Source organism: Scyliorhinus torazame, chromosome 13 (genome assembly GCF_047496885.1).
Source record: "Scyliorhinus torazame isolate Kashiwa2021f chromosome 13, sScyTor2.1, whole genome shotgun sequence".
NCBI classification, from domain to species: domain Eukaryota; kingdom Metazoa; phylum Chordata; class Chondrichthyes; order Carcharhiniformes; family Scyliorhinidae; genus Scyliorhinus; species Scyliorhinus torazame.
In genome coordinates this window covers 57102821-57129793 of record NC_092719.1, presented here as the reverse complement: position 1 = coordinate 57129793, position 26973 = coordinate 57102821, and the positions used below count along the sequence as shown (strand labels likewise).

The following is a 26973-nucleotide window of genomic DNA, read 5'->3' as shown; positions in this document are numbered from 1 at the left end:
CGTGGGGCCCCGCCCCAGCGACGTGGGGCCCCGCCCCAGCGACGTGGGGCCCCGCCCCAGCGACGTGGGGCCCCGCCCCAGCGACGTGGGGCCCCGCCCCAGCGACGTGGGGCCCCGCCCCAGCGACGTGGGGCCCCGCCCCAGCGACGTGGGGCCCCGCCCCAGCGACGTGGGGCCCCGCCCCAGCGACGTGGGGCCCCGCCCCAGCGACGTGGGGCCCCGCCCCAGCGACGTGGGGCCCCGCCCCAGCGACGTGGGGCCCCGCCCCAGCGACGTGGGGCCCCGCCCCAGCGACGTGGGGCCCCGCCCCAGCGACGTGGGGCCCCGCCCCAGCGACGTGGGGCCCCGCCCCAGCGACGTGGGGCCCCGCCCCAGCGACGTGGGGCCCCGCCCCAGCGACGTGGGGCCCCGCCCCAGCGACGTGGGGCCCCGCCCCAGCGACGTGGGGCCCCGCCCCAGCGACGTGGGGCCCCGCCCCAGCGACGTGGGGCCCCGCCCCAGCGACGTGGGGCCCCGCCCCAGCGACGTGGAGCCCCGCCCCAGCGACGTGGAGCCCCGCCCCAGCGACGTGGAGCGCCGCCCCAGCGACGTGGAGCGCCGCCCCAGCGACGTGGAGCGCCGCCCCAGCGACGTGGAGCGCCGCCCCAGCGACGTGGAGCGCCGCCCCAGCGACGTGGAGCGCCGCCCCAACGACGTGGAGCGCCGCCCCAACGACGTGGAGCGCCGCCCCAACGACGTGGAGCGCCGCCCCAACGACGTGGAGCGCCGCCCCAACGACGTGGAGCGCCGCCCCAACGACGTGGAGCGCCGCCCCAACGACGTGGAGCGCCGCCCCAACGACGTGGAGCGCCGCCCCAACGCCGTGGAGCGCCGCCCCAACGCCGTGGAGCCCCGCCCCAACGCCGTGGAGCCCCGCCCCAACGCCGTGGAGCCCCGCCCCAACGCCGTGGAGCCCCGCCCCAACGCCGTGGAGCCCCGCCCCAACGCCGTGGAGCCCCGCCCCAACGCCGTGGAGCCCCTCCCCAACGCCGTGGAGCCCCTCCCCAACGCCGTGGAGCCCCTCCCCAACGCCGTGGAGCCCCGTCCCAACGCCGTGGAGCCCCGTCCCAACGCCGTGGAGCCCCGTCCCAACGCCGTGGAGCCCCGTCCCAACGCCGTGCAGCCCCGTCCCAACGCCGTGGAGCCCCGTCCCAACGCCGTGGAGCCCCGCCCCAACGCCGTGGAACCCCGCCCAAACGCCGTTGAACCCCGTCCCAATGGGTTGCGCCCCGCCCCAATGACATCGCGCCCTGCCCACAATGACACCGAGCCCTGCCTACAGTCACACCGAGCCCCGCCCAGTGACTCTGAGCTCTGCCCACAGTGACTCTGAGCCCCACCCACGACAATGCCAAGCCCCACCCCCAGTGACTCCGAGCCACACCCACAATGTCACCGAGCCCCGCCCACTATGGCATGAAGTGGCCTCTGTTCCTTTTGGTTATTTGCCCTCCTGCTTCCCTCCTCAGCCCTGACCTGGGGATTGAGAGTTGCCCTGTTGCTCCACTTAACAGCCGTTGGCCAGCACCATGCTGAAGGCTTTGCAGGCTCACGCCTCCGTTTTGCCTCAGGCTGCCAGCCAGACTGAATGCCAGAAAGCTGGCTGCTGCTATGCACCTTTACTCAAGGGATGTTCAGAATCATCCACCAGTTCTGGACATCCGTGTCGAACTGATCTAAGTCCCCAGCATCTTTCAATGTCTGGCAAGCTGTTTACCCGCTCTAAAGGGAGTCCACCAATCAGAGCCCAATGTTGTGCTGTTTTGCCTGCTGATAGGCAAATGAGCCTATCAACAAATTTAGAGCTCCAAGACTCTGATTGTTCCCATGGTATTCCTACCACAACAGTCACCTCTCCATATGGGACCCCCCCATCGTTTGGGTCTCCATGCTGCAGCGCTGTGTGTTTCATTCAAAGTCCGCCTCTGCCTGAGGGCCATCCAGTGCAGGATGTCAGACAATGGACAAGCTCGCGAAGGAGGAGGGTAAATAAGTGGCTCTCTGACTTGAAAGCAGCAGGTGAGTGAGAGAGAGAGATGGGCGTCCCAAGATAGAGGTGTTGTCTCTCCAACATTTTCAAAGTTAAGATGAAAAAATGGCCTTTGCAGTCGGGCCACAGCCATGGAGGCCCATCACAGGGCGGCCACGGCTGCTGCTGAACACAGCAGGCAGGGAGGACCTCTAAGCTTGCCTCAATTGCTACTTCCTCGGTCTGCTGTTGGGAGGCTGCCTCAAGTAAGCAAAACTGTCCCTGTGGAAACCTGGAGACAGACTATAAAATCCCAGTCAGCCTCCAGCCTTGAGTGGCCATTAACTAGTTCAATTGGCTAGCACTATTTTTGTGCCTGGTAGCCCTATTGGCCCTCCCGTCCCACTTCTGGGAAAATGACCCAGGGTGATGGGAGCCAGGGAACTGGCATGTGTGGTGTTTTTAGCACAGGGCTAAATCGCTGGCTTTGAAAGCAGACCAAGACAGGCCAGCAGCACGGTTCAATTCCCATATCAGCCTCCCCGAACAGGCACCGGAATGTGGCGACTAGGGGCTTTTCACAGTAACTTCATTTGAAGCCTACTTGTGACAATAAGCGATTTTCATTTTTCATTTCATTTTATTCCTGGCTCCAGCAGCAGCTCAAAATCCTGCCCCAGAAGAAAGACAAAAAAATGGCTTGCATTTATTTGGCAACTTTCATGCCCTGGGGACATCCCAAAGCCCTTGACAGCCAATGGAGTACTTTTGGAGCTGCCAATCGGTAATGAGGGCCATAATCTTACAGTCCTTCATGCCGGTGGGATCCTCTAGTGGTCCCATCAATATGAATGAAGGTTTCAATGGCTTGCCAGGGGGGGGCTCGAAAATTTCAGCCGAGGAGTCTATTCAATTTTCAATTGGCCAGTGTACCATGAAGATGCCATGTTAGGTGAGCAATGACAAGAGTGTTGGAGGCACATGGTCTCGTGATGAAACCTCCTAAGTCTGTGTCCAACCTGAGTTAACAATCCTTGAAGAAGTGTTTAAATAGAGCATGAATAAGAATCCTAAAAATTACCAGACAAGTACATTGAAGAATTTGCATCAATTTGAAATCAATTTTTCATCATAAAAATGTACACTTTTTTATCACGGCAGCTGAATTATCAGAAGTGGTGTGAGATCACCAGTGTGAATCAGGTACTCTGTTGAAGTTCTTAATGTTAGTAATTTGAATTCCCATGGCAAACCATGGTGTCTGTGTCTGCGTGCACAGACCTGTGCTTTGCTTGAGCAGAGAACATTACAAACGGCAGTGTAACCTCTTATTGTCTAAAGCCACTTTCAAAAGGTACCTATGTCAAAATAATACTCATGATATAAATACAGCATTTAGGACATCTTAAAAAAGGGAATCTTTGTAGAATTTGGGTCGTATGATTTGGTCTATTGGTTGTATCCATTTTTGATTATGTCCTTGAAGTGTTTCAGCTAAAGCGCCCAGTAACTCCTATTGATCAAAGTGTGCGGCTGGCCCCAGCCACCCTTACTGATCTCTGTCAGTTGATTCGAAGGAGGATTGCTGCAAAATCAGAAGTTACATCAGTTTCTATAGCAACCCAACAGGCACTGGTAGGTGGATCATTTTTAAAAGGATATTTTAATAGTCAACACCACTTGATGCTTTGGGCTTTCATCACAACCCTGTTAAAGTATTTGAGCCTGGAATGTTAACTCTCTGATCTCCCTGCAGATGCTGATTTTCTGTTTCAGATTTCCAGCATTTGCAGTATTTTGCATTTTATTTGTATTTTTATACTGTTTGATGTTATAAGTTAGATATCTTTATCAATTTTTTGGGAAGGGCCTCCTTACTGCAATCCCTCTCCACTTCTGACCAAAAGTAGTAGCTCATAGAATCATAGAATTTACAGTGCAGAAGGAGGCCATTCGGCCCATCGAGTCTGCACCGGCCCTTGGAAAGAGCACCCTACTAAGTCCACGCCTCCACCCCATCTCCGTAACCCTGCAACTCCACCTAACCTTTTTGGACACTAAGGGCAATTTAGCATGGCCAATCCATGGTCACTGGCAGCCCATCCATCGAAAGCTGCCAGCTGGGCAAGATTGCGAGTGCTAGGAGACTGTGGACTGAGAGAGCCATCACAGCTACGCCTGATGTTTTCATTGTCCAACATTAATTTCTTGATGAAGTGAGGAAATCCTAGCTGTCCTCATGCTAATACTGTGGCGACTCTGAGCTAATCATATAGCCCCTATTATTGTGTACGACTCAGATTTGCATATGCTTTGCAAACCTTGAATCAAACTTTGGGCCTTGTTGGTTTGGCTTTCAGCGTATCATCTGCGTTTATCAATATAATTTTTGGGAGAGGAATAGATTTTATTATAATATAGGGAAATACCTTTTTAGAAGTCATTATACAGTATTATTTTTGGAAAGGTACTCTGCTTCTGAACAGATTAATTTCCAGCTGGCATTGTTATTCTTAGGGAGGAATGATTGTCGCAGATGTAAAGATGCTTTGGGAGGAGTTTGTGCACTGTGCTCAAGACATTACTCTGACAGACATGGAAAACAAGGAACTCAGCCGACGAATTATTACACATATCATCACAGTGTGTGAACAGCTATTCCTTCACTATCTTCAGATGGTGGACATAGTGAGGCAGCGCTCTATATTCACTGATGAGGCTAACCTTAGTAGGCTAAAAGCTCAGCTCACCCTTGACTGCACTAAGTAGTAAGTTTTTCAACATAAATAAGTACGGTGTTACTGTTTTAATGTGCCTTTTTGTATTCATTTACAATGTTTAATTTTATACATAAAATCAGTCCATAGAAAATAACTTGAGAATGCAGAATGCACAAAATGTTTACATAACTAGTTGATTCATAATAAATTATGGAAATCGCAAAACATTTTATTTATTCTTTTTAGTTAAAGTATATGGTTGCCAGTAATTATTATTTATATTCAGTTTTCTACAAGTCCAAAGCAAATAAGTGAGCCAATACAGCGTTACAGATTATGGGTGAAGGAGGTCATTTGGCTCATCTTAATTCACCTATCATTGTTCCAACTGATTATTTCTGAAATGATTCCAGGGTTATTAGCTTGATGACTTTTCTGAATGTTGAATATTCATTTTATGAAGAACTTCCTGATATCAGTGCTAAATTTACCATTCAACAGTCTGAACCCGTGTCCCCTTTTACTCTATTCAGAAATTAATTTAAATTTAATTATTTGGGATTTACCTTTTATATTCCCTTAATTATGTAGTATACTTTTGTAAAATTGTACCTCAGATGCTTCCTCACCATGAAGAGAAGCCTAAATTTGTCCAGCAGTTCCTCATAACTTCATTTGTTGTCACAGGGGATGGAGCTTTGTGATTGTTCTCAACGTCAGCCCTCAAACACTCAATTGTCTCCCTTGGTTCTTGGTGACTAGAATGTGTTTAAAGAAATTAACTTAGTTTTAAACTTGTTTGAAGATAATGTTTATTAGCTGTTTATTATTAATATAAATTATCTTCCCATTTATGCTTTTATCTTTTTGCAATAAATGGAACTGCTTGAAAGGTAATTGTGTGTAAGGTTTCTGTGTGTTACTTCACTGTGTGACAAATAAGAAGCTAATTTTCTTGAAGGTGCTTTGCTCAGATAAAAATATTATGCATTTAATTCCTTTCCCCCTCCAATCTTTTTGATTCATATCTGCATGACAATTGTGTGGTGATTGTCTGGCCTTTGGCACCACTCACTGAAGATGCTAGAACACATAGCTTGAGTTATAACTTTCCATGATGAGTGGTAGGTTAAAATATACTTGCTGTTGATGGACATCAAAGGATAAAGGCGAGCAAATAGGAAAGATTTACGAAGTGCAGGGAAGAAGGAACATTGCTGTAATTCACAAACTGCACAACTTACTTTGTTGTGTAAGAAAGGCCTTTTCTTCCCTCTTGGGACATGGGTGATGATTGCATTTATTATTTAATCCTATCTGTTTGTCCTCAACCAGTTCTTATTGGAATAGTGTTTCTTTCCCCACTTGTGCTTATTCTGCAAGCTAAGCTATTTTAGAAAGCGTTAAGTGTCAATCTGATAGGGAATGGAAACACTAGTCAGTCAGACCAAGCAGCAACCTTCATTCCCTCAGAGACAATAATGAACAAATTGGATTGTTTTCACCAATCTAACAACTTTGAATACTTTTGCCAGTGCTAGGAACATTTATACCATGTGCATTGAATTTGTTGTCACAATTTATTATGGTGGGATTTGAATTTATACCTCTGGATTACTATTCTGGTAACAACTACTGCATAACTATCCCCATTGGTAGAGCTTTCCAACATTCTGAATACCTTAATAGGGTTATATATATGAAGTATGTAATCTGTAGTCAGGTTTTAAATAAACTTGTTAAGCAAATAATACTGTAGACAGAGTAACTCCCAGGAGTGAAGGAATTCTGGTAGTATTCTCTCAGCAATCACAAGGAATTGCAAGTTATTTATGCCATTTTCCCACAAGTCTTAGCTGATGTACTAAGCCAGAAGACTTAGAAATATGGGCGTAGAAACAGAGTGCTGGGACTAGAGGAATGAGGAAAAGCATGAAACAAAGAATGAGTCTAATGTAATAAAAGGTATTAATTAAATATTGAAGTTTAGTTCTGTTTTCAATGGTATTTATCTGATGATTCTTTTAAAGTTTAAATATACCAGCTATAAAGCGTCGGATTTCGAAAGAAATCAAGGCTTTACGTAAACCAGCAGATGATGATGATGATGAAGCTCCTGCACTGGAGGAAGATACAGGAAGATATAAACATGTGGTTATCAAATCAATGTCTCCTGAAGCCCACTTTTCTTTAAAACATCTCTTCAACCTCAGCCGACCCAAGAAAACACTAAATTCACAACAACAAACAATAGAGGCAGATCTTCAAGAGGTTAGTTATATATTGCAATGTGAATTGTGAATTTTTTGTAACAAAATGTTGTTGAATTATCTATTTTCTTCCCACAATTGTGCAATATTTCTTTACAGATCAATGAACATATGCCACATCTGGACAAAACGCAGGTTGAAAATGTGTTACCTCATAAGGTTGAATCAGCTGTAGATCATAGAATAAAGGAAAGTAAGTACTTAACAATGGCCCTAATTATGCTGTGGTAATAATGTCAAAATGACTTTACTGAATCAGACAGCAACTTCAGGCACATGCACAGAATAATGTGACTCTACACTTCTCCAGGGTGTAAACTGCTGAGGTTCCCTAAGACTGCAATCCCTATTGCAATTATGACTTGACAGAAAATTCCACTTAATCCGTCTCAACATAGGAAACCTTGAAAAAAATATACTAGTGTTGAATTGTGTGCTAGCTTTAGAATTATTGCTAAACATTATACTGGTTCTGAAAAGTTAGTTTTATAGTTGTGTAATGCCATATTACAGCATACTATGGATAATTCCACATTTTAAAATATATTTTAGCTTGTATCTTAATCCAGGGGCTCCCAAACTGCGTTCTGTAGGAGCCTCCCTGCAGTTGCGCTGCAGGCCAGACTGATCGATACAATTTAAGTTTCATGCTGTTTCCACAGCCGGAAGCAGCACAAAACTCAAATTTCGAGATCAGAGTGAGTGAGGACAGAGGGGCGACGGTGAGAGCAGGGCCTGCGAGAGGGATGGGGGAAGAGTGGACCCAGTTGATCTAATAGCAAGACGAGTAGATCCCAGAATGGAACCCTGGCTCAAAAGAGGGTAACTTTTACTTTTTTTTGTCAAATGTAGACGAACAGTCACAGGACCTCTAATTAGTTTTAACATCAAGAAAAAGCATTTATTGAGCATGGATAAATTGCATTATACTAAAATACTGCTTTTCGCCCTCCTTAGCATAACAATTACACCTAGGTTTTAAGATTAACATGCACTCCATATAGAGAGGCATCACGTGTGTCAGTATTAGTTATTTTCTGGGGTCATGATAGGCCAGTATATTCAAGGACAGCAGTTGCTATTTGGCGTTCCTGAAGGCTTCATCCTGGGATGCCTGCCCTGACCGTCTTTGATGTTTTTTCAGTAACATTTGCAGGGGTGACAACAAAGTGGTCAAATTTGTGATGCATTTCTTATAATTTATTAGGCCTAAAAAACACTTTGACCACGATTCTCTGGCCTTGATGTGCTCTCGCTCAAAACTAACGAGGCCGGTGAATAGTGGGAGAGGACGAAAGCGAGATCCACGCCAGGTGCCAAACAGTTTGCGATGTAACCAGCCCGCTCCCATAGGAGAAATCAGGATTGCGCCGTAGCGTGGCCAGAAACCAATTATCACCACTTAATCCCATTTCCAGGCAGCATGGTGGCACAGTGGTCAGCACTGCTGCCTTATGGCACCGAGACCCGGGTTCGCACATTCTCCCCGTGTCTGTATGGGTCTCACTCCCACAACCCAAAGATGTGTAGGGTAGGTGAATTGGCCACGCTAAAGTGCCCCTTAATTGGAAAAAAAAGGATTGGGCACCCTAAATATATTTTTTATAAAAGCACCATTTGCATACAATTAACGAGAGAGACCCCATATCTAATGGCCACCTGTCATTCAGCGGCCTCCCCAGCAAGTGCTCACGCTGGCGGCGATTAGTACTTCATTTGAAAAGCAGGAACCTGGTGGAAGGGCTTCTGTGGGAGCTGAGAACGTGAGTAGCCATCTTTGCTGACAGACAACGAGCCTGGGGGTGCTGGACATGCTACCCCAGTGCTCGGTGGGGTGTGGGGACTCTCCGCAGGGGTGGGCTGGCAAAGGGGTGGGGTGGGTATGCTGGGGGGGGCAACCGGGGGGGCTACCACTCGCGGCCCCACCAAGCCAACTCCTGCATCGTGTGCACTCATTCTGAGGGCATCCCCTGTCCCTGCCCATCTGCCACAACGACCACCCATAACCCCCACTGACCGCTGAGGCCTCTGGCTGTGTGGCTGAAGGCTTTGTTAATAGGGAATTGGCAGTTGTGGTTAAATGAGCACTTCACACATGCCATCCCATGGGTGGGCGGGCCATGTAGCATGTGGGATTCATTGCCTAGCATCCCAATCACACCGTGACGCCTGGACACTGTACTTGAACACTGGGAGGCAACACCACACAAGCAACATCTGAACACCCAGGAGATGGGACACAAGTCTGGGGACATGTCCATGGCTGGAAGGTAGGTGAGCACCACCGGGGGGGGGGGATGCCTGGAGAGATGGGTAAAAGGTCCTGGGGTCAGCCGCATTGCGGAATGAAGTGACAAAGGTATAATAGTTTTGCGAAAAGTTGTTTAATGTGTTGTAGAAACCTCCCTCTCGATGGTTCTCTCAGTGATCCTCGATGTGCTTTGCACTCTGAGCTCTACCATTACGTCTTTGTGTTTGCCCAGGATGCAGATCTGAGGTGGTGCCAGCCATCCTCGTCCCATGGCCTTCAATGCCTCTGCCGGGTGTCCTCTGGGGGCTCTTGAGGCAGGAGGGCCCTGGCTCACTTGTCTGCGGCACATCCACAGCAGCGCCGCCCTGCCCTGCCCCGTGTGCTGACTGCAAGATGTTACCTCATCAGAGGGGTGGAACTCGGGTGAGCTGGTGGCCAACATCCCCAGTCCATGGGATGGGTCCAGCTTGGCACCCGGCACCCCCTCCTCCCTATTGGTGCCCTTAGGGCCCTGGGGTCCACCTTGGGATGAAGGGCAGCTGGTTCGAGCCCCGGCTGCCCATGTATCATCTGGCTCTGCCAGCCCTGGCGGATTCCCATGGTCTGCACCATTGTGGCGACGCCCTCGGCGATGCTCCTCAGTGTCTGGGCAATGCTCTACAGCACCTCACCCATGCCGACCTGCGACTGGGACAAGCTCCGCAGTGCCTCAACTATGCCCATCTGAGAGCGGGACATGTCCCACAGAACCTCATCAAGGTCGGCCTGGTACTGGGTCACAACCCCCAGCCAAGACCCTCAGCCATGGCCATCACTGACTGCACGACACGTTAGATACTTTCACTCATGGTGCCGACATTGTGCACCAGGATCTCTGCTGCGGTCGGCACCCTTGCAGTGTTGGCAACGGTGCCACTCATTGCCGGCATCATCTCCTGCACCCCTAGCCTCTGGGACTCCTCCCAGAGGCAATGGATCTGCTGGAGTGACGCTGACATCTCCCTCTGAAAATCCAGGTTGGTCCTTATCATCTCCATCAACTCTGGGTAACTCTGTACCACAAGCTCAGCAGCAGGCTGAGACCCAGTTGGGTCCTGGGATCCTTGTGACTTCTGTCTCGCCTGAAGGTTCCTACCTCCACCTGATGTTCATCATCAGTGGTGTGGTGTTCATCAGATTGTGACACAGAAACCTGTCCATTAACATGGCCTGCCGAGGTGTGTGTATCTGCGCTGGTGGAGGGTGAGGATGACAGCTGCGCCGCGACCCTGGTTGCATTCTCGGAGCTCTCCTCCGAGGTGCTCTTCTTGGAGTCAGGAGAGTGTGCCGTCCGGGCTTTGCCGGTGCCGACAGCTGGAGGACATGTGGGGCAATGAACATGTGGTCAGTGGGAGGGATGGGCCACTACTCGTGTTTGACAGGTCCTTTGAGAGGCGCCCAGTGGTTCCTCACCTCTGAGGTCTCTGCCAGCCTCCGTGTAGTTGACCGATCTGTCCTCGGTCACCTCGCGGGCCCGCTCCTCAAAGGAGATGAGGATTCTTAAGTCCGGCACTCCTCCACCAGTCTCGGCCCTCTCCCGACGATTATGGGAGAGCTTTTCCTGAGGAGAAACAGAGAGCCACACACGTGTGGTTCACAGAGTGGGTGGGGGTGGGGGGGGAGGGAGGGGCTGTGGTGTGTGGAGGAAGGGCTTGGTGGTTGCATGGGGTGTTGGGGAGTGGATGCTCCCATGGAGGGTGGGTGGGGGGGGGTTGCATTGGTGTCTACACACTCATGCTGCCCGGTGTAGCTCGTTGACCTTTTTCCGACACTGGAGGCCAGTCCTCCTGGTCACACTCCCCGAGCTGACAGCTACCGCCACCTCATCCCAGGCAGCACTGGCTGCCTTGTGGCTGACTCTTCTGGACCCTCGGGGGAACAGGACATCCCTCCTAGCCTCCACGACATCTAGCAGCCTCCCGGGGTCAGCATCCTCGAATCTTGGGGCTAGTCTCCTCGGCGCCATTGTTGCGATCTGGCTAGGTTGGCTGAGCAAGTACAGCTTTTCTTTAAAATATATTTTATTACAAAGGTGTATCAAAACAGGTTACAACAAATAAACACCCCGGGAAACATACTTCCCAGCAATCAGTCTGTACAACCCCCCTCCGCCCTGCCACGACGAACAGCTCCTCAAACACAATCACAAACCCCCCCCCCCCCCACCACCTTTTCTCAAACCCCTCTGTAGAGCCCCATCACTCATACTTTACCTTCTCCAACCGCAGGACGTCATACAGGTCACCCAACCAAGCCGCTACCCCCGGTGGCAATGCCGACCGCCACTCCAGTAAAATTCGCCACCGTGCAATCAGAGAGGTTGATGCACCGTCAATTACCACAAGACTAGAATGATGGAACAATCGAGGCTTTATTGAACAAGATGTTGTGCCTCCTGTAGCTGGAACCAGAATGGCTGCAGCGCAGAAGAACACACACATTTATACGCTGCCTGCTGGGCGGAGTCAGCATGCACGGATTTACCATTGTACCTCTAATATACGGGCAGTGCCGTAATACATATAATATACCACTAGTGGTGACTGCCACATTCACCCCCTGTTAAAAAGGAGTCCGGGGGGGGGGGTTGTGGAAAACATTACAAGTTCAGTCTGTCGGGAGCCTTGACCCTCCTCTGCGATAGCCTCAGTCCTGGCGGTGATGTGATCGCCTCAGTCCTGGTGGTGATGTGCGTGCCGACTTGGTCACCTGCGACTCCGGGAGTGTGTTGTCCTCATCACCCCTGAGCGGAACCAGTGGGAGGACGGATCCTGCTGGGGTGGGGGCTCCGGTGAGGTTCGCTGGAGGGAGGGTGAGTGGCGCAGGGGTGAATGAGACAACCGGGGAGGGGTGGGGGGGGTGGCAGTCTCAGGTTGGGGCTCGTGGGTGGGGATCCTGCGGGTGCCAGGTCCCGGAGGGAGACTGTGTCTTGGCGCTGTCGGGGTGTGCCACGTAGGCGTACTGCAGGTTTGCGTTAAAGAGGTGGACATTTTCTACCAAGGGGTCCTACTTATGGGTCCGGACATGCTTCCGGAGGAGGACGCATGTTGGGAGCTGTCAGCCATGTTGGGAGCGAGACCCCGGAGGTGGACTTCCTGGGGAAGGCAAACACACGTTCGTGAGGGGTCTCCTTAGTCGCGGTGCAGAGGAGCGAACGGATGGAGTGGAGTGCGTCAGGGAGGACCTCCTGCCAGCGGGTGACCGGGAGACCTTTAGACCGCAGGGCCAGCAGGACGGCCTTCCAGACCGTCCCGTTCTCCCTCTCCACTTGCCCGTTTCCCCGAGGGTTGTAACTGGTTGTCCTGCTCGAGGCGATGCCCTTGCTGAGCAGGAACTGATGCAGCTCGTCGCTCATGAAAGCGGATCCCTGATCACTGTGGATATAGGTGGGGAAACCGAACAGAGTGAAGATGCTGTGCAGGGCTTTGATTACTGTGGCAGAAGTCATATCGGGGCATGGGATGGCGAAAGGGAACCGGGAGTACTCATCAATCACATTCAGGAAATATGTGTTGCGGTCGATGGAGGGGTGGGGCCCTTTGAAGTCCACACTGAGGCGTTGAAAGGGGCGGGAGGCCTTCACCAGGTGCGCTCTATCTGGTCGGTAGAAGTGTGGCTTGCACTCTGTGCAGACTTGGCAGTCTCTGGTGACGGTCTTGACCTCCTCAATGGAGTAAGGCAGGTTGCGGGCCTTGATAAAATGGAAGAACCGGGTGCCCCCAGGTGGCAGAGGTCATAGTGGAGAGCCCAGAGTCGGTCCGCTTATGCGCTGGCACATGTACCGTGGGATAGGGCATCAGGGGGCTTGTTGAGCTTCCCCGGGCGATACAAGATCTCGTAATTATAGGTGGAGAGCTCGATTTTCCACCTCAAGATCTTGTCATTTTTTATCTTGCTCTGCTGTGTATTATTAAACATGAAGGTAACCGACCATTGGGCAGTGAGGAAAGTGAATCTCCTGCCGGCCAGGTAATGCCTCCAATGTCGCACAGCTTCAACAATGGCTTGGGCCTCCTTTTCAACAGAGGAGTGCAGAATTTCGGAGGCATGGAGGGTGCGGGAAAAGAAGGTCATGGGCCTGCCCACCTGGTTGAGGGTGGCGGTTAGAGCTACGTCCGATGCATCGCTCTCGACCTGAAAGGGAAGGGACTCGTCGACCGCGTGCATCGTGGCCTTGGCGATGTCCGCCTTGATGCGGTTGACGGCCTGGCGGGCCTCAGCCGTCAGAGGAAAAACTGTGGACTGAATGAGTGGGTGGGCCTTGTCCGCATAATTAGGGACCCACTGGGCGTAATAGGGGAAAAACCCCGGGCATCGTTTCAGGGCCTTGGGGCAGTGGGGGAGAGGGAGTTCCAGGAGGGGGCTCATGCAGTCGGGGTCGGGCCCTAGGACTCCATTTTCCACTACATAGCCAAGGATGGCTAAGCGGTTGGTGCGGAACACTTATTTCTCCTTATTGTATGAGATTAAGGAGCTTGGTGGTATGAAGGAATTTTTGGAGGTTTACATCGTGGTCCTGCTAATTGTGGCCGCAGATGGTGACGTTATCTAGGTACGGGAAGGTGGCCCGCAGTCCGTACCGATCAACCATTCGGTCCATCTCTCGCTGGAAGACCGAGACCTCATTAGTGACGCCAAAAGTAACCCTAAGGAAGTGATAGAGGTGGCCATCTGCTTCGAATGCAGTGTATTGACAGTCCTCTGGGCGGATGGGGAGCTGGTGGTAGGCGGACCTCAAGTCCATTGTGGAAAAGACTCAATACTGCGCAATCTGATTGACCATGTCAGATATGCGTGGGAGGGCGTATGCGTCGAGCTGCGTGTACCGATTGATGGTCTGACTGTCGTCAATGTCCATCCTGTGCTTCTCCCCAGTCTTCACTACCACTACTTGAGCTCTCCAGGGGCTGTTGCTGGCCTCAATGACCCCCTCCAGCAGAAGCCGTTAGACCTCCGACCTGATGAAGTCCTATCCTGGGCACTGTACCGTCTGCTCCTAGTGGCGACGGGTTTGCAGTCCAGGGTGAGGTTCGCAAACAAGGAAGGTGAATCGATCTTGAGGGTTGTGAGGCCGCAGATGGTGAGGTGGGGTAGGGGTCCGCCGAATTTTAAGGTCAGGCTTTGGAGCTGGCACTGAAAATCCAGGCCGGGTAACAGGGCAGCGCAGAGGTGGGAGAGGACATAGAGCTGGATGTTGCTGAACTCTACGCCTTTCTGGGTGACGGGGTGTACCGGGAGGGAGCAGCGCCTTACCGTAGTGGGGTGGATGAAGCTCTCTGTGCTCCCGGAGTCAAAGAGACAGGTCGTCTTGTGTCCATTGATCTTCACCGTCGCGGTCGCAAGGTTGCGGGGCCGGGACTAATCCAGGGTGATAGAGGCGAGCTTCGGAAGATGCTGGGAGGTCCCGGGCTGGTCAACGGTGGCGGAGGTAGCGGTAGACGATGAACGGCTAGACGAGCAGGGATCCTGAGACGCAGTCCAAAATGGCGCCGAAGATGGCGGCGCCCACTGGGCGCCCACTGGGCGCACATGGTGGGCGGCATCAAAGATGGCGCCCATGTGCCGCACGTGGCCTGTGGTGAGGAAGATGGCGGCGCCCACGGGCCGCACTTGTCTTACGAAGGGGAAAATGGCGGCGCCCCTGGGTCGCACGTGGTGGGTGTAGCAACGCCGGGCCTGGAAACAACGGGGACCGACCGGGCCTGGCAAACAGAAACAAAGTGTCCTTTCTTCCCACACCCGTTGCAGGTTGCGGTCCGCGCTGCCTGGGGTATTTGTTTTGTCTGCAAAAATAATACTTGGGGGCCCCCCAGAGTTGGCTGGCTGCTGCGCGGCGCAGGCTTGCGGTGAGCTGGAGTCAGCAGCTGTTGGTGCCCACGATGCCCACGAGGGTGTCGCACGGTCGGGGGCATAGGACTGAACGTTACGGGATCCACTTATAACGAATTAGCGGGCTGCCTAGTCCCCACAAGATCGAGTGAACCCCCTTCCAGTAGCCACTGGCGGACGTACGCAGACTTCATGCCCGTGACGTAAGCGTCTCTAATTAAACGTTCGGTGTGCTGGACTGCCGAAACTGCCTGGCAGTCACAGTTCCTACCTAGGATCTGCAGGGCATGCAAGAAATCGTCCAGAGTCTCCCCGGGGAGTTGCTGTCTCGTGGCCAAGAGGTGCCTGGTCTATACTTGGTTCACCGGTCGAAAGTAATGTCCCTTCAGGAGCGCCATCGCTTCGGAGTAGGTGGGCGCATCCCGGCTGAGGGGAAAAATCAGGGCTCACCTGTGAATAAAGGACTTGGAGCTTCTGCGCGTCCGAGGATTCTTCTGCAGCTGCTCTGAGATAGCCTTCGAAGCAGACTACCCAGTGGTCGAAGGTGGATGTGGCATTGGCTGCTTGAGGGCTCAGCTGCAGGCGATCAGGCTTGATGTGGAGATCCATCGTTTAAAAATCTTGTTCAACAAATTGATGCACCGTCAATTACCACAAGACGAGAATGGTGGAATAATCGAGGCTTTATTGAACGAGATGTTGTGCCTCCTGTAGCTGGAACCAGAATGGCTGCAGCACATGAGCACACACATTTATACGCTGCCTGCTGGGCGGAACCAACAGGCAGGGATTTACCATTGTACCTCTAATATACGGGCAGTGCCGTAATACATATAATATACCACTAGTGGTGACTACCACAGAGGTGAAGGCCACAACATTGGCCTCCCTCCGCTCCGTGAGTTCCGGCTTCTCTGAGACCCCAAATATCGCCATCAAAGGTTCCGGGTCCATCTCTTCCTCCACTATCCTGGCTAAGACCGCGAACACTCCCGCCCAGAATCTTCCCAATATTTCGCAAGCCCAACGCATGTGCGTGTGATTAGCTGGCTCCCGCCCACACCTTCACACTCATCTGCTACCCACTGAAAGAACTCGCTCATTCTCGCCCGAGTCATATGCACCCTGTGCACCACCTTAAACAGTATCAGACTCATCCTTACAGGAGGAGGCCCCGTTTACCCTACGTTGTGCCTCACTCCATACTCCCCAATTGATCTCCCCTCCCAACTCCCCTTCCCATTTCTCCTTGATCTTCAGCACCCGTTCACCTCCTCTTCCACAACCAGAAGCAGCAGTCGTTCCAGCAGGCAGCTGCGGGAACCCCCTCCAGACCTTTCGCGCAAAGTCCCTAACCTGCAGATACCTGAACTCACTCCACCTCGGCAGCTCTACCCTCTCTCTTAGCTCCTCCAGACTGGTGAACCCTTTCTCCAAATACAGACCCCTCACCTTGACCTGTCCCACTTCCCTCCACCTGCTATATACACTATCCACCCCCCCCCCCCCCCCCCCCCCCCCCCCCCCCCCGGCTCAAACCCATGATTCTCGCACAGAGGCTAAAATGCCTCTTCAACTGATTCCATATCTTCACCGTGGACTGCAGCACCGGGCTCCTTGAATACCGCACAGACAGTGACCCAAACCGGGAATCGAACCTGGGACCCTGGAGCTGTGAAGCAATTGTGCTATCCACAATGCTACCGTGCTGCCCGGGTTGTGGGGTGAAACCCACGCAGACATGGGGAGAATGTGCAAACCGCACACAGACGGTGAACCAGGGCCAGGATCGAACCCGGGTCCTCAGCACTGTAGGAAACAGTGCTAACCACTGTGCCACCGTTCCGCCCTCCTCCCCGACATCATACCCCTGATACTATCCGGCACCTCCCTCAGCCCCAGGGGCTCCTCCAGCCCCTGCCTCTTTGCTTCCTCCATCTGGGGAAATTCCAGCTTGTCCAGAAACCACCCCATGTCCTCCTTCTCTCACCTTGGGTCCACCTCGTACGTCCCTGGTAGTACTCCTTAAACGCCTTGTTTATCTTTTCCGGCTCTGACACCACATACCCAGCCCCAGTCCGTATCTTCAATATTTCCCCGGACGCAGCTCGCCTTCGCCCCATACTCGTATTGCACCCCTCTTGCCTTACACTATTGCCCTACCGCCCTCCCCGTTATCAACATGTCAAACTGCCCCTGCAACCTTTTCCTCCTTGCCAATCCTTCCGCAGTGGGCACCCTCAAATGCTTCCTGTCCACCTCTACTATCTTGCTCACGAGACGGTCATGTTCCTCCCTCCATTCCCTATCTGAATGAGCCTTAAACAAAACAATTTCCCCCCGGACCACTGCCTTCAGGACTTCCCAAAAATGCCTTGTTTTTAAAACCTTGGACATGACGTCCGCAAACCCCTGCCAAAATCCCCGAAGCTTTGGACATGTCCAAGACACATGGACATGGTTCGTTGGCCCTCCCGCGCATTTTGTGCACCTGTCCTCCACCCCAAAGAATATGCTCATCCGGGCCACTGTCATGTGAGCCCGGTGCAGAACCTTAAATTGTATCAGGCTGAGCCTGGCACATGTTGCAGACGCGTTGACTCTACTCAACGCGTCTGCCCATAAACCATTCTCTATCTCACCTCCCAGCTCATCCTCCCACTTGCGCTTCAGCTCCTCGGTCTGCTTCTCCTCCGACCCCATAAGCTCCTTATATATGTCCGAAATGCTCCCCTCCCCTACCCACACCCTGGAAATTACCCTGTCCTGAATCCCCCTCAGCAGTAGGAGAGGGAATGTTGCCACCTGTTTACGAAGGAAGACCCGCACCTGCAAGTATCTGAATTCGATTCCCCTCGCCAGCCCAAACTTTTCCTCCAGTACCCTTATACTCTGAAAGCTCCCCTCTATGAACACATCCCCCATCCTCTCAATCCCCGCTCTCTGCCATACCCGGAACCCCCCATCCATACTCCCCGGGGCAAACCGGTGGTTATCATAAATTGGGGCCCAGACCGATGCTCCCACTGCTCCCACATGCCTCCTCCACTGGCCCCAAACTCTCAGGGCCGCCACCACCACGCGGCTGGTGGAGTACCATGCCGGTGGGAACGGCAGTGGCGCAGTTACCAATGCCCCCAGACTGGTGCCCTTACAAGATGCCGTCTCCATATGCACCCACGCCTACCCCTCCCCCACCCCCCCTTCTTGATCATGGCTATGTTAGCCGCCCAGTAATAATTACTAAAATTTGGCAGTGCCAGCCCGCATTCTCCCCGGCTCCGCTCGAGCATTACCTTCCTTACCTGCGGGGTCTGACCGCATAGACGAAGCCCATGATCACCCTGTTGACATGCTTAAAAAAGGACCGTGGAATAAAAATAGGGAGACATTGAAATACAAATCGGAACCTCGGGAGAACCGTCATTTTCACCGTTTTTATCCTCCCGGCCAGCGACAACAGGAGCGCGTCCCATCTCTGGAAATCATCCTTCATTTGGTCCACTATCCAGGCCAGATTCAATTTATGCAGCCGGTCTGCTCCACCGCCCTCCCTGTGGTCAGCAAGTTAAACTCCGCCTGCAGCTTCCGCCATTCCCTCAGGAGCCCTGCCTCTGGGGTCTCTGCATATCTCCTATCGATCTGTAATATCTCCTTTACCAGTCTGACCGTCTCTGCCCTGACAGCCTTCTCCCTAAGTGCCCGGATCGAGATCAGCTCCCCCCTTACCACCGCCTTCAGTGCTTCCCACACCACCACTGCCGAAGTTTCCCCCGTGTCATTGACCTGCAGGTAGTTCTGAATGCATTTTCTCAGCCGCTCGCACACCCCTTCATCCACCAAAAGTCCCACATCTAACCTCTACTGCGGGTGCTGATTACTGTCTTTACTAACCTGCAGGTCAACCCAGTGTGGTGCATGGTCTGAGATTGTGATCGCCGAATACTCCGTGTTCACTACCCCAGCCAGAAAGACCCTGCTCAAAATAAAGAAATCACTCCAGGAGTACACTTTATGCACGTGTGAGTAGAAGGAGAACTCCTTCGCCCTCGGCTGCCCAAACCTCCATGGATCTACCCCCCCCCCCCAACCCATTCGCAAGTCTCTCTCTCTCTCTCTCTCTCTCTCTCTCTCTTTCCCCCCCCCCCCCCCCCCATTCGCAAGTACGCTTCTGTCTGGCCCAACGCCCAACGCAAAATCTTCTCTTTTTCCACAAATTTGTGGAGTCTCACGATCACTGCCCGTGGCGGCTCCCCAGGTATAGACTTCTGCCTCAGGGATGTATGCGCTCGGTCCACTTCAGGGCCCTTACCTAGCACCCCTTCCGCCACCAGCCCCGCCAGCACCTTTTGAGATGTACCTCGTGGCACTCGCACCTTCCACTCCTTCAGGCCGGCCCACTATTCGCCGGTTCTGCCTTCTCAAGGTATTCTCTTGCTCCTCCGCCTTTGCCCTCAACGTTTTATAAAGGTCTCCTAGGAGCCCCACCTCCAGAGCCACCACACAATAGATGTGGTCCAAGATCACTCTTTCGATCTCCCGAATCTGCACCTCAACCCGCTCCATCGAACTCTTCAGGGGTGCCACAGCTCCTTCGAGTGATCCTCCTGCAATTCCTTCCTCTGCTGGTGGAATTCCTCCTTAATGAAAGCCATTAATTGCTCCATCTGGGGCTTTCCACCTTGCACCAGCCCTTTCCCCTCAGCCATCCTTACACTGGCTGCTGCACCACAGGTTTCCTCCAACTCTTTGGCCAGGTCTCTCACCATTCTCTGCTGGTTTGGTAACCAGCAGACCAGAAGTCCGAGCAAGTACAGCTTAAGTGTTCTCGACCTTCTTAACGGGTGGCTACCAAGCACGGTCCCGGCAAATCAGCTGGCGAGCCTTCATTTGTGATGAGAAGCCCGTGAGGCCTCGTTAAGTGGACCAATTAAGGTTGAATAGCATTGCCGGCCTTACTGGGCCAAAGGCCGGGAAGCTTGCGGCAATTCCTGCTTGCTACCACACTTAGAAATATTTCCGGAGAATTGCGCCCTTCAACTCTTGTATTTCACCAGGTCTGTGCCTCCTTGATGGCTGTGAATTTATCTTCGGCAAGGTGTAGGCCTTTCTTATCTACCTGGTACCTTCGGTAGATCACTTTGCCTGCCTAGAATACACATTTCTCTTGTGAGATATACACCTGCTTTGGAAAATTGCCTCAATACCAGCTCCAAGTTTCGTTAGGTGCTTTTATTCAGTGGCCCCTGTGATTACTAAATTGTTCAGATATATTGCCACCCTATGCAGCCTTTGGAGAATATTTACATGATACGCTGAAAGATGGCACATTCCGACGAGACTTTGAAGGTAGGCGTGTTTTTCATACAGGCCCTGAGGGTGTTAATTATGTTGTATCTTCGGGATATTTCATTTATTTCGTGCTGGAGGTAGGCATTGTTCATATCCAGTTTTGTGAAGGTTTGACCACCTGTCTATTTGACATGCAAATCCTCTGTACGTGGCATGGGGTACCGATACAGTCACGAGGCTTTGTTTTTAAAAAAATATTTTTATTCTCCTCCTTTTTCACATTCTAATCCAAATTTACACCCAGCAACAAACAATCAACGGTAACAAGTACAATGTTAGCCCCCTTGTCAACAATTCCTTCCTCCCACCAGTCCCCAAACAACCCTCAACAATTTAAATACAAACATCAAAGAAAAGAATTCAAGAATCCACCATCCACCCATACATAGTCACCAACAACATACACAGTCCAACCAACTGCACCCCCCCTAATGTTTGATGTCATCCAATTCTTGAAAGTGCATAATAAACAAAGCCCATGAATTGTTGAACCCTTCCATCCTTCCGCTCAAGTGTTAAAAACTCCAACAGATCCCCCCACCACGCCTGGGCACAGAGGCAAACTTTATTTTCTTGAGACTGAGAAACCCAGCCATGTCACTAACCCAGGTCTCTACACTCGGGGGCTTCGAGTCCCTCCACATTAACAAGATCCGTCTCCGGGCTCCCAGAGAGGCAAAGGCCAAGATCTTTCGTCCCTGAACTCCCGGATCTTCCGACTCTCCAAAGATCACTACCTCCGGGCTTGGCACCACCCGTGTTTTTAGCGACGGTCTTCCATTCTAACCCACTGGGAGTCCCCCCATCTAACCCAGCTCCTCACCACCTCCACATTCGCCGCCCAGTAATAATATAGTAAATTCGGAAGACCCAACCCCGCTGACTGCCGTCCTTTCTGCAACAGCACCAGTCTAATCCTAGCCACCTCTCTCTCTCCCCCCCGGCCATATAAACGAGGTCATCATGTTTTCAACCTCCTTGAAAAATGCCTTTGGCAGGAAGATCGGCAAGAAATGAAAACTAAACTAGAATCGTGGTAACAATTTCATTTTAATTTCCTGTACCCGACCTGCCAGCGATAGAGGGAGACCATCCCACCTTACCAGATCTGCTTTCACCCTCCCCACCAGACTAGTCATGTTATACCTACAGAGCCCGCCCCAATCCCGTGCCCCCTGCATACCCAGATATTTGAAGTGAGTACCCATCCGTGCCCCCCTGGCTGAGACATCACAAAATATTCACTTTTATCTAAATTTAGTTTATATCCCGAAAACACCCAACATTCGAAGCAGCTCCAAAATGCCCCCCCCCCCCTGCACTATCCCTTTCCACACCTCCGAGCTTCAGGAGGCTTTGTTGATGGTAAGTTTGTAATCTTTGCAAAGGCGAACTGACTTGTCGGATTTGAGGACAGGGTCCACTGGCGCAGCCCACTCTACAAACTGTACTGACCGTATTATCCCGAGGCCTTCCAACTGCTTGATTTCCACCTCTGCTGCGGTAAGCAAAGAGTATGGGGCTGGCATAGCCCTGAAATATTTTGATAAGGTGACGAGATCCATATAGATCTTGACCCCCCGCTCCTTTTAGGCTCTTTGGAACAGGTCGAGTTGTTTGGAGGCACAGGGGTCGCAGATCCGGGAGATGGAGAGGGTGATGTCAGATCACAGTGATTGGGTGGTGGCATTGGAAGCAGAAGTGAGGCTCCTGCAAGACGTTAAAAGCAAAGGTGGAAGAGCAGGAGAACAGGTCTCGAAGGCAGAACCTGCATATCATCGGTCTGTCTGAAGGAGTGAAAAGCATGCGTGCCCCTAGGTATGTCTTGAGGAATGTTGGTGGCAGAAGGCGTGCTGGACAAGGCCCAGAGGTGGACAGAGTGCACAGATCTCTAAGACAGAAGCCAAGGGCAGGGGAGCCGCCACGGGTGGTGATTGTAAAACTCCACAGGTTCGTGGAAAAGGAAAAGATCTTGCAATGGGTCAGGGAGAAACTGAATGTTATTGGGAGGGGGCAAGGTCTGAATGTACCAGGACATTGGACCGGAACTGGCAAAAAGGCATGCTGAATTTAACAGGGCCAAAGCGGTGCTTTATCGACGACAGTTTAGGTTTGGGGTACTCTACCTGACAAAACTGCGGGTGACTTACGAAGGCCAGGAGTATTACTTTGAAACCCCAGAGGCGCCCAATGACTTAATTAAAGAAACTGGGGAGGAACTGAACTTTAATGGGAGGCGGAGGAGTTGGCACAATGGAGCTCGGTGGCTACGGGTAGTGTAGGTGTTTTTTTTCTTTTCTTCCTAGGTGGAGGGTTTTTATTGGGTCAACTATTTGTTGCAGGGGTAATAAATTTGAATGGGGACAGCTGTTCCCCCCCCCCCCCCCCGCCACTCCTGCTGCCTGTAACGGTGTTTATATTCTGGAGGAAACAACCTGTGGCTTTGTATGTGTCTTTGTTTGGGTGTGGGAGGGTGAGGCCAATGGGGAGCCTCTTATGTAGACCAAAGAGGAGAGGGTGGGGGGGTTAACAGGAGAAGCCTTCTCTGTTAATGTATACGCACCACATTTGTGAGGGGTCAATTGCTGAGAAACGTTTTGACCAAGTTTAACATTGTTTCACCCTTTTACAGTTGTTGCAGTGCGAACTGCTAATCTTCTGAAAGAACAACAAGGACAACAGCATTTAACCAAAGATTTTCAGCCATTGCACCATACATCTCTAAAGGTAATATTAATTGTGAAAAACTGTATAAAATCTTATCCACCGCCCTTTTTTAGCTCTGGTCTCATCTGTGTTAGAGGGTTTTGAAACTGGAAGACAATTTATTTGTTTTTCCTTGTTGAGAAATTTGATGAAGAACTTTGACTATTGTCACTGCTGCGACTAGGTAGTTGTGATCTACCAATGTCAAATTAGTAGGAGAAATCTTCCGGCCATTCACGCCTGCAGGATCTCCCAGTCCCGATGATGACAAACCCCTGCCCGGGTTTCCCCACGGCAAGGGGTGGTTTGAATGGGGAATCCCATTGACAGTGATGGGACCAGAAGATCTCACCGCCGGCCAACGGCCGACCGCCTCCCACCGTTGAGAAACACGCTGTTGGGGATGTGGAAAATCCCCCCCCCTCCTAGTATCTCATGAGATTCTCGTCACTTTGTAAATTTGGACATACACACCAAAAAAATGAGGATTTGGATGATGAACTGCATACACTCTATTTTAATTTCAGAGTTTTCAATCCAATTCAAACCTGCGTGTAGGAAAATCTTCTAAAGAGGCGGAAGATACTTTATCCTTTCCTGAAGGTGCCCAAACCACCTTCCTGCAGGATTTCTACAAAGTCGCAAAAGCTGAAAGAAATGATCAAAAATATTTGTCAATTGCTGATGATCTCCAGAAGTAAGTACCACTTTATTGACTTGAATTAGGCTATAGCAGAGTGATATGAAAACCTTTCTGATTTCTAAATTACATAATATTGCTAAAAAGTATAATTTGCATAGATGAATCATGCGTTTGTAATTTGTTTTTTGGATATTGAGCGCATTTTCTGCTGAAATGTAACCTCTAAATTAATACGGCTCGAATATACATAGTGGTCTCTGCCATTGTCTGTCTGGGGAGGACCTCAGGAAGAAACTAATTTGGCCTCCTGTAGTGCAATGGATACCCTGACACTCATGTGTACTCTCATGCATGTAGAATGGTCACTCAAGTGAGATACCTGACGGGCTTCCGGTACTCAAGAAATTCTCTGCTGGGCCTGTTAACTGCCTTTGTGGAGGAGAAGTGCAACTTGACTAAAACAAATGCACGTATCAGCATTTTATCATAGAATCCTAGAACTTACAGTGCAGAAGAAGACCACTCGGCCCATTGAGTCTGCACCGGTGCACCGGCCCCCAGGAGGAACACCCCACCCAAGCCCTCCACCCTACCCTCGTAACCCAACCCAACCTTTTTGGACACTTAAGGGCAATTTATCATGGCCAATCCACCTAACCTGCACATCTTTGGACTGTGGGAGGAAACCGGTGCACCCGGAGGAAACCCACGCACACACGGGGAGAACATGCAGACTCCGCACAGACAGTGACCCAAGCCGGAATCGAACCTGGGACCCTGGAGCTGTGAAACAACTGTGCTAACCACTGTGCTACCATGCTGCCCATAAAAAGAAAGAATGAATTAGATGTGGAAATGGTACTGCCAGGCAGGAAGCTAGCAGAATACATCAGTTGTCAACCTTCCCCTCTGCTGAATCCACACCCGCCATCCCAGGCCCTCTTCCCCATCCCCTTCCTGTTAGACTCGCTTCCTTTCCCCAGGTCTCCATACTTGTCCCCTGGGCCTTCCATCCCTTCGGCCTTCCACCAGCAAGCTTCTTGCCCGGGCCTTTCACCCTCATTCCTTTGTCCCCGTCTATCTCCTCCTTCGGCCTTGCCTGTGATTAACTTAATTTGTATCTCGCTAACCCTGGGCAAGAGAATAATGCTGTTTGCTGCCAAACAAAGATCAGAGGCTTCCTGGAAGTTGCATGCCAGCAATTGGAAAAGTTGGGTGGGCTCCAGGTCGAGAGGATGCAGGGATTCAACATGGAGTGTTGCTTGGAACAGCACATGTGGCCCCAAACCTCCCCTTTAGATTGAGCGCAGTGATCGCCTGCTCTTTTAGGCCCCACTAAGATTGGCTTAAAACTGAACTTTTAGAGTATTTACTTCTTTCCTAACTGCTCAATAGGTCACTGAAATCACATCAGGAACCTATGTATGTCACAGGACTCTGATTGGAAATATTAATGAGACTGCCAACTGAGTAAGAGAACTGTTCAAAAAAACAGCTCATTTACACCTGCTACAGAGTGTGACTGGAGTGGTTGAAGGAGACCATCAATTTTAACATCTGTTTCACATGGTTTCATTCCTAAGTAACATTCAATTATAAGTATATTTGATAAAGTATGCTCTATGTTTTACTAGCTGTGTATATATCAAACTGTTTTGTAAATAATCCTGTGAAGTACAATGCGAAAATATGTTCTGCCTGTCCTGTAATGGCATCCCAGCCATTGAATAAACCCAAAGATGAATCATGAGGACTTTAAAATGGAGGATCTGGTAGCCATTTGCCAGATGCTGAATTTGATAAATGCATGTTATTTGAACTGAAAAGTTAGTTTAATGAGGTGAGTTTTATTCAACAAGAACTGAGGGAAGAACAAATGGAGGTGATGTCATCAGAACCTAATGAACCAATTAGGGCATGCGTTGAGTGACATCATCGTGATGCTAACACATGTGAAGAGGAATAACTTTGTTGGGTTGACCCAAAAAATGGAAATATCAACACTGTTGCTTATCAATTGGTAAAACTAAACACTCGGGGGAAGAGCCCTGGTGACTAATGAGACACTGTGGGTGGAATTCTCCCAGCATGCCTGTGGTGTGTTCGTTGGTAGGTTGATGTGAAAAATCTTTTTGGAGCCAAAACATCAGAAACCTGTTGGTGTAAAATCACGTTGCAATTTTCACATTGGTGGTTTATTGGGAGACCGGACATCCCGCAAGCAGATAGCATAAATGCCACTTGCATCTGATGAATGCTCATTAAAACAGTTGCCCACCGGTGTCCCATCCATCCTTTCTTCCAATCTTGCGTCAGGCCCATCAGGAAATCATGTTCGCATAAAACCCGATTGATAAAGAGTGGGATGCACAAGTCAACCTTCAGTTGGCAAGAGGCTTTGAGCTGAGTGCAACAACAGTGTTGCCATAATACTGCACTGCTCTTGATGCGCTGTGTAGCACTGTGCCAAGCCAGCCGGTTCCTGCCTCAGTCTCCGTGCCCAGCTGGTCTGCATGGACAATGCCATGCAGCTGGAGCCATGGACCCTCCTGTGTCAGCATCTTTGTACAGGACTGCATCTAGGGTTGGGGAGTATTGGGGTGTCAAACTCCCACCCTGCTCAGTTCCCACTTAGTCTTGCAGCTGCATCTTCAGTCCTTGCAATACAATTTTATTTTTATGCAGTTATTTAACCCCTTCAGACTCTTCTTTTGGCCCTTGGCAAAACCCAGGTTGGCCAAATTAGTAGTTGAGAGTTCCTCTCCCCTAACCTCGGCCTCCCTCTGAACAGCAGGCACTACAAACAAACTTCAGTTCCATACTCAATGCTTAACTTCTTCAGTGAAAGCAGCTGCTTATTAATTCATTCCAAACCACAACCCACATTGTGATCAACGATGTTATTGCATTCTAATTGGCCTAAATGAGGCTAATTCTTAATTCCCTTGAGGGGTGCACGATAAATTTGTTATTAGTTTAGGTGGGCGTGATCAGTTTCAAATTGGTTCCTCGAGAGTGATTAAAGTTTGTTTGTTACTTTACTTATAAAATAAAGAATAGAGTGGTAAAGTTGCTTCTGCCCCAAGGGCAGCACGGTAGCATTGTGGATAGCACAATTGCTTCACAGCTCCAGGGTCCCAGGTTCGATTCCGGCT

At 50.9% G+C, this 26973-nt stretch overlaps 1 protein-coding gene across 1 annotated transcript in view; it reads left to right on the top strand.

Annotated features, from left to right (window-relative positions):
• LOC140387617 (coiled-coil domain-containing protein 87-like) overlaps positions 1-26973 on the top strand; it is a 160872-nt gene that overhangs the window by 46541 nt on the left and 87358 nt on the right. The window contains exons 3-8 of the mRNA XM_072470809.1: positions 3495-3643; positions 4526-4776; positions 6759-6999; positions 7098-7191; positions 23102-23196; positions 23703-23872. Of these exons, the coding sequence (XP_072326910.1) occupies positions 3495-3643; positions 4526-4776; positions 6759-6999; positions 7098-7191; positions 23102-23196; positions 23703-23872 (1000 nt within the window). The remainder of the gene's footprint in view (positions 1-3494; positions 3644-4525; positions 4777-6758; positions 7000-7097; positions 7192-23101; positions 23197-23702; positions 23873-26973) is intronic.